The following is an 11,317-nucleotide window of genomic DNA, read 5'->3' as shown; positions in this document are numbered from 1 at the left end:
CACTAGAAAGGGTGGACCCCACAATTTGGCAAAAAACAGTGGACCCCATTATGGGAGAAAAACTGTGTGTGTGTGTGTGTGTGTGTGTGTGTGTGTGTTTGGAGGAGGATGTTGTGGATCCTGGATCAGCAGCTTCTGCACATCCTGGACCAGAGAGTGGTCAGTGTTCACCTGAAGACATCGTATGAATATAATTCATATCTATTCATACAATTTAATAGTTATTCAATAATATAAATTCAAAACATATACACTTTTGGCAGTGTTTTTTTTTTTTTTTTTTTTTTTTTTACAAATTTTAGCTAATACAACAATAACTGCAACAATTCTAGAAACTAAAATTAGATTGGTAATGTAACATTGTTTATAAATTGCTTATGTTTATACACTGAGTAAAATCATTTTTATATAAAAAAATATTTTTTTCTTGTTTTATTGGTTTTAAGGACATAATATTTCTTTCTGCAAGTAACTGTCTGATTTTAGAATAGAATTTATATTATATATAAATTAGTAATAGTTATATTATATATAACTTTAAAAATAGTAAGAGTATTGCAATAAATGTCAAATTTGAATACACGAATGCATATATTATTTTTGAAATTATTTGGACGTTAGGTGACGAAACAGTCACGCACTTGCAAACTTTCTGGTTAGGACAAGCTAACAACATAAAATATCCTAGTAACCACCCAGAACATCCTAGCAAATGGAAATGGAAGCCCGTTTCTGCCATTTAATATATATATTTTTTTTAAATCATGAAATCTAACCGAAAAAGATATCATAAAGCTCATACTACAATCTGTAAAACCGCATTTTAAGCTTTACCATAATACTGTTCAACCGTTATGTGTATTCTTCACATGCAATAAAACAACAGAATGGAAGTAAATCTAAACACAGCACTGTATTAAACCTGCTTAGATTTGACGACAAAAAGCAGAAAGCTTTTGCCTTAGATTGTGTTTAATAACTACAGATGATACGTTTCAGTCTGAATACTAGTTTGAAAGCTCAGATTAAACCACAAATAAGATACAACAGAAAATGTTGAACATGATAAATCAGGGTTTAACTAAATATTCAATCTGTATTTAATTAAAAAAACTATTTAATGAAAATATTTTATTCAAAAGTGTTGTGTTTGTGGTCAAAGTCACAATTGTTTTGTCATTTTTCAGCATGACTAAACACGTGATCAGAAAGAGTTTGCACACGAAACCTCGTTTAGACAGAATTTCTGACAATCTTTATTGTCTTGAGTAACATAACACGTCAAATGGTGACCTTTTACTGCATCAAAATGAACAAACATCGAGTCAAAAACTCTCTCATCGTTGATATTAGCAGTGCAATCACACATATCAGTTTTCACCGCTGTAAAAATCCCAGAAGCAACATGAACAAAGCCTGTGGAGTTCATCTAAAAAAAACAAAAATAAATCCATCTGACAAAGTCTGAGTGCCATTGAAGTAAGAAAAGATTTTACACTTCATATAAAAATAAAAATATACATTCATGTCTGGGTTTAAAAAAGCTCATGGAATCGTCTGAGGTCCCGGGGTCGTGTTAAGGCACTTGATCTCCACCTGATCGGCGTTTGTCTCGTCTGGTTTGGTCTCGTTGATTCTGGCTCAGCCACGTGTTTCACAGCTTCCAGTCGACAGTGTAGTTCATACAGGTATTAGAGTCTGAAGGGAGTAAATGTAGAGTTAAAACAGAACCAGATTAACTTTGAGCCCCTTTTTTTGCCCATTTGACCAATTTCTTTGATTCTAGATATGACACTTTCAACCTCATTCACACTGCCTTAATGTATTTTTTTAGTAAATTCACAAAATTATCATCATTTAGGCTGAAAATATGATAAGGATCCAACAACAACAACAAAAAAAGAGGATAAAAGAGGATTTCTCTTAAATAATAAAAATAGAGAATAGGAATACATTTATTAAAAACTGTAATTACTTGATTAAATCTGTAAAACTAAAATGTTACATACATACATATACATGCACATATATACATACACATATATACATACACATATACATATATATATATATATATATGCTATCAAATCGAAATTGCATCCAAAATAAGTTTGTTTACGCAATGTGTGTGTACTCTTTATTTATGTATATATGAATACACACACACACACATTCATTTTACACACTTGTAAATCATATATATGATTTATATTATTTTTTATATATAATATGCATCATATATAAATATGAAAATATACACATGTAGACATGCATTTTCAACAGTTTTATTTGTTTACCTGTATGTTATGTGACTATTAATTAACATTAGAGAACTGGGAACAGGCAAATGTGTTGTTAAATATTAATTTATAAATCTCAGGTGAACTTCTAGCAATTATGTTAGGGGCAAGCAGACGAAAACATTTTAGTGATTTAAATTAGAGAAAAAGAAAACTGTATGAAATGCATTGACCCAAACTGAGCTCAGTGAAAGAATAAAGTGCAAAAAATTGTGCATAGAATTTAAATCTGAAAAATATTTCCTGTAAGAGACCTATTTAATAAAAATTCCCTATATGTATATCAATGCATCATATTTTCTTTAGGCCTTGAGTTCAGATATAGTAAAAAAAATTAGCTTCATTCACAAAAACAACTTTGCATCTTTATATCCTATTTCAAACTTTATATTTCACAGCACGTACATGCTTTTACTATACACTTTCATTGGTTTTGGTCAAATCGCTGCGTGCACTACCTTCTGTCTGCCGCTCATCCATGTTTTAATGGAGGGCAGTAAGATGCTTCCCAGCAGGATCTGAGCGGGATGATAGATCAACAGAGGCACTGATATCAGAGACAGATGCTCGTAACCCTCAAACACGATCTTCAGCATGGGAATACCTACACAAACACACAGCAAACATGAGTTTTTGAGCAATGCTTCATATTTGCTTTATCCAGACAGATGCGTGTGTTTTACCTAAAGTGAGGGATTTATGAGTCGCACAAAACATGATGGCTACCGAATCGGCCGCAGTGAAACCAGAGGATTTCCTGCAAACATCACACATGCATTGAGACAGATGAACACACGTTATGTGGTGTCACACATCAAAGAGTTACTGGATCAGGCTTCGTCAACATTGTGAGGATCAAACATGAACAAAATTAAAGGAAAACCTTAAAAACTAACTAATAATGTCTAAATCAGCAGATGTCAAGGAAAGACCCGCTATGACAGAAAACAAACGTGTTTTTGCGAACATATGTTTCTCACCTTGTAGACAAGAAAAATATCAGGGCCATGAAGCTCAACTGAATGGAAAATACTGAAAATGGAAAAAATGAACAATGTTAGCGATACATGACCCAGGAGCATAAACCAGTTATAAAAGACTGAGGGTCTTAAACTAGCTGAATAAATAATCTTTCCATTGATGTCTGGTTTGTTAGGATCTGAAAATATTTGGCCGAAATGCAACTATTTCTGAGAGTGCAAAAAAATCTAAATACGGAGAAAATCAGCAAATGAATTCTTAGCAATGCATATTACTAATCAAAAATCTGTTTTGATTTATTTTTGATTTATTTACAAGAGGAAATTTACAAAATATCTTCATAGAACACGCTCTTTACTTCATATGCTAATGATTTCTGGCATAAATCGATCATTTTGACCCATGCAAAGTATTTTTGGCTATTGCTACAAATATACCCCAGAGACTCAAGACTGGTTTTGTGCTCCAGGGTCACAGATATCTTCACAGTCTTACAGCAGATACAGTCAAATGTCTCTTTCACCGAACACAACACACTCACTGATGAAGACGACGATGAGCAGACTCAGATGGTCCAGCTCTATGTTGGTGTTAGAGAAGGTGTCGCAGAAGGTGGTGTAGATGATCATGAGCAGAACGACGCTGCTCACCGTCCCGAACGGAGGCTTTCGGCGGTCCAGAAACTCCCTCAGGAACCTCCTGCACACCTACATGCACAAAACATCTTCATATTAACTCCTGCTGTTGAATCATTTCAAGACAGAAACTCCTAATCCTTCCCCTTACAGGCACTATATGCCTTTTTTAGATTTTTATTCATCCATGAATAGATTTTTCTCAAATTCTAGATTTTCCTATTGCACTTTAGTTATTGTTTCTGGGAAGCAGTCAATCTGTGTCAAAGATTAGTCAAAATCATCATAAGAAGTGATTTTACTACTGTCTTGTTGACATTTGGCAGGTTGTGTGAAATAATTTGAACATCAAAACACATTTAGAGCATATTATAAAACGGAATGTTCTGCTCCTTGATTCTGATTGGTTGAGCCACGTTCGAAGCTGTTGTAAATTACTCTACAAACACACACCTTTGTTTACATTTGTGTGTTGCTCGGCAACCACTTTGTTGGAACCACACCTGATAATGAGGAATTTCATTGTTTGGTGGAAGAATACTGTTTTTATTAATATCGTTACACTTTATTTGCTCCGTTTTATATATACGTATATGGATTAACCGTTTTATAAAAGCAATAACCCCTGTGAAGCCGTGGTTTACAGTCAATTTATAACAGCTAAGGGAGTTTTAGGCACGATTATTGGGGCTTATTGCTTTAATTTACTCCAACAACAAACACACTCACCTGTCCAACTATGAGTGGGACGACTACCGTCATGAACAGCTGCGAGAAAATGGAGGTGAACGGGACAGAAGAAGAGGAGCCCAGCTATAAACACACAAACAATACAGTGGGAAAAATTATACAGTCAACTGCAGAACAAAAATACACACCCATACAACTGTTCGTATTGTTCAGCACATTCACAATGAAGAGACATATAACAAATAAAAGAGGAATTATACTCACAAACACCAGCAGCAGAAGAGGAGTGAACACAATCCCCTGTAGACCGGACAGAGAAATGGGTCTCACATTATGATTTAATTTCTTAGCTTTTTTGTTTACCATCCTTTTTTTTAACTCTCGGTATTATCAGACTTACCAAAAAGCTCCCAAATGCAGAATTGAAAATGGCTGCAGCCTGAAAAAAAATTAAATACATATATACATTGAATACATAAAAATATACTGTATATTATAATGGTTGTAAAGTTATGATTTGTGTAACAAAGTGTGATTGAAATACATATGTAAAGATGTGATCGTTGTGATTGAGTGTTTTTGAAACATGTTATCCTTACGGTGGAATGTATTTGTAAAGTTATGATTGTTATGATTAAGAATTTTTTTAAGTTGTGATGGAAGAAAGCTGGGTTGATTGTGTAAATTCTAGGGTTACACTTCTTATTATACACCAAATGTTGTAATTGTGCTGTTGTAAAGTAATGATTTCTATAACAAAGTGTGAAAATAATAGTTATCATGATTTTGTAGTGAGATCTGTTTGTAAAGTAAAGTTTTGATGACATCAATTTTTGTTGTTACTTACATGGAGGAATGTATTGTAAAGCTGTGATTATTGTGATGGAGTGTGTTTTTTATAAGTTGCAGTAGGTGGAAACATGCAAGTATGATCATTGTGATGAAATGCATTTGTAAAGTTGTGATCGAGTGTTTTCGTTAACCATATGGAGGAATGTATTTGTAAAGTTTTAACTGTTGTGGTGAATTGTGTTTGTAAAATTGTGATGTGTTTTTAAAGTTTTGATTGTTCTGATTGAGTGTTTTGTAATGTTTCAGTAGGTGCAAACTTGTACACATATGATCATTGTGACGAAATGCATTTGCAAAGTTGTGATAATTGTGATTGAGTGCTTTTGTAAAGTAGTTACCCATAAAGGGGAATGTATTTGTAAAGTTGTGATTGTTTTCATGAAATGTGTTTTGTGATTTTTTTTATGAATGTGTTTGTAAAATTGTTACTCTTGTGATGGAATGTGATTGTTTGTAAAGCTGTGATGGAATAATGATGGTAAAATTGAGATGAATGTGTTTGTAAAGTTGTGATTGTTGTGATGAATGTGATTGTAAAGTTGTGGTGGAATGATTATTTGTAAAGTTATTATTGTTGTGATGGAATTTGATTGGAATTTTGATATTAATGTGTTTGTAAAGTTGTGATTGATTTAATGAAATGTGATTGTAAAGATGTGATTGCTGTAATGGAATGTGATTGTTTGTAAAGTTGTGGTTGCTGTAATGAAGTGTGATTGTAAAGTTGTGATTGTTGTATTGGAATGGGATTGTAAAGATATGATTGCTGTAATGGAATGTGATTGTAAAGATGTGATTGCTGTAATGGAATGTGATTGTAAAGTTGTGGTTTCTGTAATGGAATGTGATTGTTTGTAAAGTTTTGATTGCTGTACTGGAAAGTGATTGTTTGTAAAGATGTTATTGCTGCATTAGAATGTGATTGTTTGTAAAGTCATGTTTGTTGTGATGGAATGTAATTGTAAAACTGAGATAAATGTGTTTGTAATGTTGTTGTGCTGGATGTTTTATTTATTATACAATACACTAAATTGTGTTATTGTTCTGCTGGAAAGTTATTCTTTTTCCGATAGTTTATACAAATTATCATTATTTTATAATGAGGTCTGCTTGTAAAGGTTTTATGATGTATCATTATTTACCTCATTTCCTCCTACAGCTTTAGTTAGGATGACAGCAGAGGAAACAGGAGGAGGCATACAAGCAACCGTCTGCAACCTGAGAGAGAGAGAGAAAAGTTATAAATAATAATATATAACTTTGCATTTAAATTGCATTTGTTTCACTGTTTCCCACTGTATTTCCAGCGAAGAGCAATCAACGCTCTACTATAATAAACCTGAGTTATTTCAGGATATTTCAGCTAATGGTCGTGGCTGTAGTGACTCAAAATCTGAAATGTTATAAAAACATGAAAGTTTTTTCTGCTTGTGAAAGGACGTGTGGAGGTTGCAGGTGAACACAATGACTCTCTTGCAGGAAAATAACCAAAAGCGCCAACACCGAAGACCTCTGAGATCCAGTTACACTCAGCGCAAACCTACCGACAGAGACTCCATTCAGCAGAGCGGCGAACAGGTAGAGAGGGTGACTGTATACAAGAAAATGACTGAAATACATGCACTCACCCTCTGAGAAGCCATTCGTTGATCGCCGTTAGGACCAGAACTTTGAGAAGGAGCCAAACAGCGATGGGAAAAAATACTAGCGTGAATGTCTGGACGAAGAAATGCAACTTTACATGCATTAATGCACTTGCAAGTTCCTGAAAACAGAGCAAAACAGACATTCTTTTTTATTTATCTTTTAAAAATCTATAAAATCAAAAACCAAACAGGCGCCATCATACCTCTGTTTTCAAAGACAAGCCACTGTTAAAGAAAATAACAGATACTGCAATATAGGTGATGGTGATCTCCGGCCGAAGAGGACCTTAAAGAAAACATACTTTATTGATCATGGCCAAATAATAGCATGAGGTATTACAAACATAAAATGGTATTACTATATTGTGGGACATGGCACTAGCGCAATAGCATTGCAATTTGGCCAGTTAAGTGTGATTTTCTTCAATTTCTCATAGGTATATAATATAAATACGATAGTATATAAACACAGTAGTTATTCAGTATCATATTATACACATTTACATCATGGTACCCTCAAAATAATGTTTTATAAATCTATCTAGTTATGACTAAATAACCTTCAAACTTCAAGGCGTTTTAAACTATCAAACTATTTTTCAATGAGACAATACTTAATATTTTCCCGTATAAATAAAAAGGAAAAACTGACTCAAAAAAAAAAAAAAAGGTTTTAGAGTCTCTCCGAACAGGATTATTCAGATCCGGGTGTTGCAACGTGTCACAAAAATGACAGCTACAGTTAAAACACCATAGTAAAACACCCATCAACCTCCTGTCACACCAATGACAGCGATTAAACACTGACTGCGTGATCATATTCGGATCAACTCTTATCATGAACTCATGCATTTAGATTGAGACATCTCACACCATCTCGCATAACAAACTACTAAACACTTTATATCAGTGCACATGTAATAATAATCATTGATCACTCCCTTGTTCAGTCATATTCGTGCACATCCTGATCATTTCCGAATGTTAATCAGACCATAATGTTTACTGCCTGTGCATTGACTGATTTTAAAGTTTTTATAGACTTTAGCTGCCCAGAAATGTATCCGCTGATTCTCACCTCCTTTCACTCCCACGGACGGCGCGAGCTTGGCGCACGTGATGACGAGCACTATACCGATGATAAACCATTCTTTACGGGCGCGAGCGATCAGACCCATCGCCCCTCAAACCGACCAAAGCATCCAAAACCGACCCGTCGAGCTGCTCTCTTCCGGACACATCTGCGATACCGTAACGACCGGAGTCAGCGCGCACGCGCTTTGTGACAACACGAACGTACTACTACTAGTAGAGCTTCATGAATATTAATACAATTCAGCGAAAGACCACGCCCCCTGTGTTAGGAAGCTACTCGCTTACAGCATCTGAGATTTGAGGTTATATAAACATGCTAGGCTCATGAATATTAACTACAGAGGCGTTTAACAAGCACTTTATAATCATCAACAATTGTAATTAATATTTATGAGCAAAGGCTTATGAATATTAAACACGCCGTAATGACTGATATCAGGGCACACACCGTATGGAAATACATAACTTTAGCCGTTTAGTAATTAATCTCTTGCACCCACACATTTTGTTTTGCATTGACTTGCTCTTAGTTGTTCTTTGGTTTAAAATAAACCATTATAGAACAAAGTGAAACTTTTTTTTGTTGTTGACTGCTTGATCAATTTCCCCCCCTTGAGATTTCAAGTTTATATTTCAATAATTTAACAACATATAAGTTCAGCGTTTTCTGATGTTGCCTTAATAGTCACGTGGCATGCTTGTAAACATGAAAACATTTAATCTTGTTTGATAAGTGCTTAAAGATATCTAAACATCTATTTGACATCAAACGTCCTATGATTGTTAATTTAGAGATGAGCAAACAGATCTAAAGATAGATATGTAAAAAATAGAAGAATGAAAATTAATTTAGCAATCATAGTTTTAATAAGTTTTCACAGAAACAGTGTCATACAAAGTCAAGAAAAATCTGAATGTCCAGCACATCGTTTTATCTTCTTGACCCCTCAAGCTGCTCCTCTTCATCATCCTCATCATCCTCTGTGACTGAACTTTGGATTAGTTCTGGTCCGGTCTCCTCGACAGAGAGAGGCAAATCTATAGAGTCAGTGTCCATCTCTATGAACTCATTGGCTGCTTTTTAGGAAAAGATGAAAATTAGGATACAGTTTAAACACAGTGTATTATCTTCATTCTGAAACAAAGTTGTGCCAATAAACTGATACCACATGTTGCATTGGAGTTCTGCATGCTCGATTTGATTTAAGAAGTTAATTCCCTTCTCTGGATTTAGGGGTATATACCGTCCAGAGCCCAGCATAAACAATACACTACAGGAGAATGTTTTTCATCACATAAATGTCACATATAATCTTCGTGGAGGTGTTTAGCAGGGGATTTACAACAAACGAGAAAATCCCAAAAATGAAGGTGGGATGCAAGATCTAAGTAAGATAACTAACATTAGCAGTCTCTACAGAAGTGATGGGCGGAGCTGGTTATTAAGTTGCTTCCTGTTTTTATACAGTCTGAAATAAAGGGCTTTTGGATGGTGTAAGAAAGCTGCCGAGCATGACGAGGATCTGACATGCATCATTTTTTCTCACTAGGCCTACTCTTCACCTTTTCTGACCCTCTTCAGATCTGGAAGTCCCTATGATGAAGTGAGGAGCTGATTCTGGTGTGTTAGATGAGGGAAGTTCTGCTGCTCCGGGACTGTTTGGAAAACCACTGCATTTCAGAGACATGTTCTTAAATGTAACTCATATAACATATATTTGCACGCACAGTTTTAATGCAGCTTTAATGGCTTTAAACAGCTTCTTATCAAATGCAAGTAAATTATTATTTTGGAATTTCTTTTAAAACATTTAAATTAGCATTATTTGATATTTTATTAAATTATTTTACAGCCTTATTTAAATAAAGCATTATTTATTATGCCAAAAATTATGCTGATTTAAATGTTTGAATTAAAAGTTTACGTGCATTTGATAATATGATGTCATGCATCCCACAAGCTGTTGAAATGTTATATTCATACACATTATTCTATGTTATTGATATTATTTAAAATAACAAAAAGAATGCCATTACAATTCCCAACCACTAGATGGCAATAGTAATCCTACTGAGATTGAGATCGATTACTGTTTTCAATCTCTCTGCATATATTAATTAACGCTAATAATTTATAATCGTAATAGGCTTCCAATTGTCTAAATTTGTTATATCTTTTTTTCGTTTTGGGGAGTAGAGTTATTATACCAGTTTTCATTGTTGGAGTAAGACATCCTTCTTGTATACATTCGATAAATACATTCAATAACAATTATTTGATATCTTTAAAAAAAAAAAAAAAAAAAAAAAAAAAAAAAAAAACAGATTCAGAGTTCAACCCATCAATTACAGGTGACTTCCCATTTTTTATTTTTTTTTTTCTATTTTTTGCTAATGTATTTTGCCTCTTTTGTCATTCTCCCCAATCCTTTAAATATTGCTCTTAATCAGAGTAAAAAAGGATTCACAGTCCTCTTTGTGGAAATGTCAGCTATACAAGTCAGAGTAAAAGAGTTAAACTTCCTCATTTATTTGGCTAGAGTCTTCTATAATGTTTTTATTTGCAGATTTTTTTTCAGACTGCCAAAGATTGCCATTACAATTCCCAACCGCTAGATGGCAATATTAGTCTTACTGAGACATGACAGTTAGAGAGTTATGTTTTGAGTTTTGTTGATAGCAGCAGGCAAACAATAAAGGACATTTCTACTTGGTCTTGTAAGTATCTGTGTTGCCTTTTTGATATGTGTTCATTATTTATCTATATTATTTGTTATCATGTTTAGAAACCCTGACACTTTAGTTAAGTGAGGTTTTGTTGAAAGTGATCAGTGTCAAGGCCACGGTTCAGCACGCATGTGTTCAGAGGAATAACTGTAAAATGTAATAGAGTAAAAGTTTGAGCATTTGTACGTGTTTACAAACACCGAATCGAAAATGGGCAAAAAGGCGGGAGCTGGTTGCTGAAGCCACGCCCACCCAGCTCGACTGCGCTGACAGCAGCGGCAATCACCTTGTCACTTTAGTGGCCACGCCCTTAATTTTGCAGAACTTTAAGACTTAATATAATTTAAATGAATGAGTTATTTTTTTTAATCACTCCCTCACAGTTCTCATG

The 11,317-nt window shown here is 34.3% G+C and overlaps 1 protein-coding gene across 1 annotated transcript; it reads right to left on the bottom strand.

Moving 5' to 3' along the window:
• Positions 1-1,229: 1,229 nt before the first annotated feature.
• LOC113065432 (sodium/bile acid cotransporter 7) lies at positions 1,230-8,396 on the bottom strand. Its single transcript, XM_026236665.1, has 12 exons — positions 8,183-8,396; positions 7,308-7,390; positions 7,087-7,223; positions 6,601-6,676; positions 5,007-5,045; positions 4,871-4,906; positions 4,646-4,729; positions 3,823-3,988; positions 3,281-3,332; positions 2,984-3,057; positions 2,759-2,904; positions 1,230-1,698 (listed from the first exon to the last, which is right to left on the bottom strand). Exons 1-12 carry the CDS (start codon positions 8,280-8,282, stop codon positions 1,681-1,683), a joined length of 1,011 nt encoding a protein of 336 aa, XP_026092450.1. The 5' UTR covers positions 8,283-8,396; the 3' UTR covers positions 1,230-1,680.
• Between the last annotated feature and the right edge of the window lie 2,921 nt (positions 8,397-11,317).

This window comes from Carassius auratus, chromosome 48, assembly GCF_003368295.1.
Source record: "Carassius auratus strain Wakin chromosome 48, ASM336829v1, whole genome shotgun sequence".
NCBI lineage: Eukaryota > Metazoa > Chordata > Actinopteri > Cypriniformes > Cyprinidae > Carassius > Carassius auratus.
The sequence above is the reverse complement of the archived record's forward strand: the minus strand, read 5'-3'. Positions and strand labels throughout refer to the sequence as shown.

Bases quoted from the DNA above. Each gene is read 5' to 3' on its own strand.
- LOC113065432 (XM_026236665.1), bottom strand. From the start codon at position 8,282: ATGGGTCTGATCGCTCGCGCCCGTAAAGAATGGTTTATCATCGGTATA. The intron at 6,677-7,086 runs GTGAGTGCATGT...TCTCTCTCTCAG, and splicing joins AACGAATGGCTTCTCAGAGG to GTTGCAGACGGTTGCTTGTA. The intron at 5,046-6,600 runs GTAAATAATGAT...ATTTTTTTTCAG, and splicing joins AAGCTGTAGGAGGAAATGAG to GCTGCAGCCATTTTCAATTC.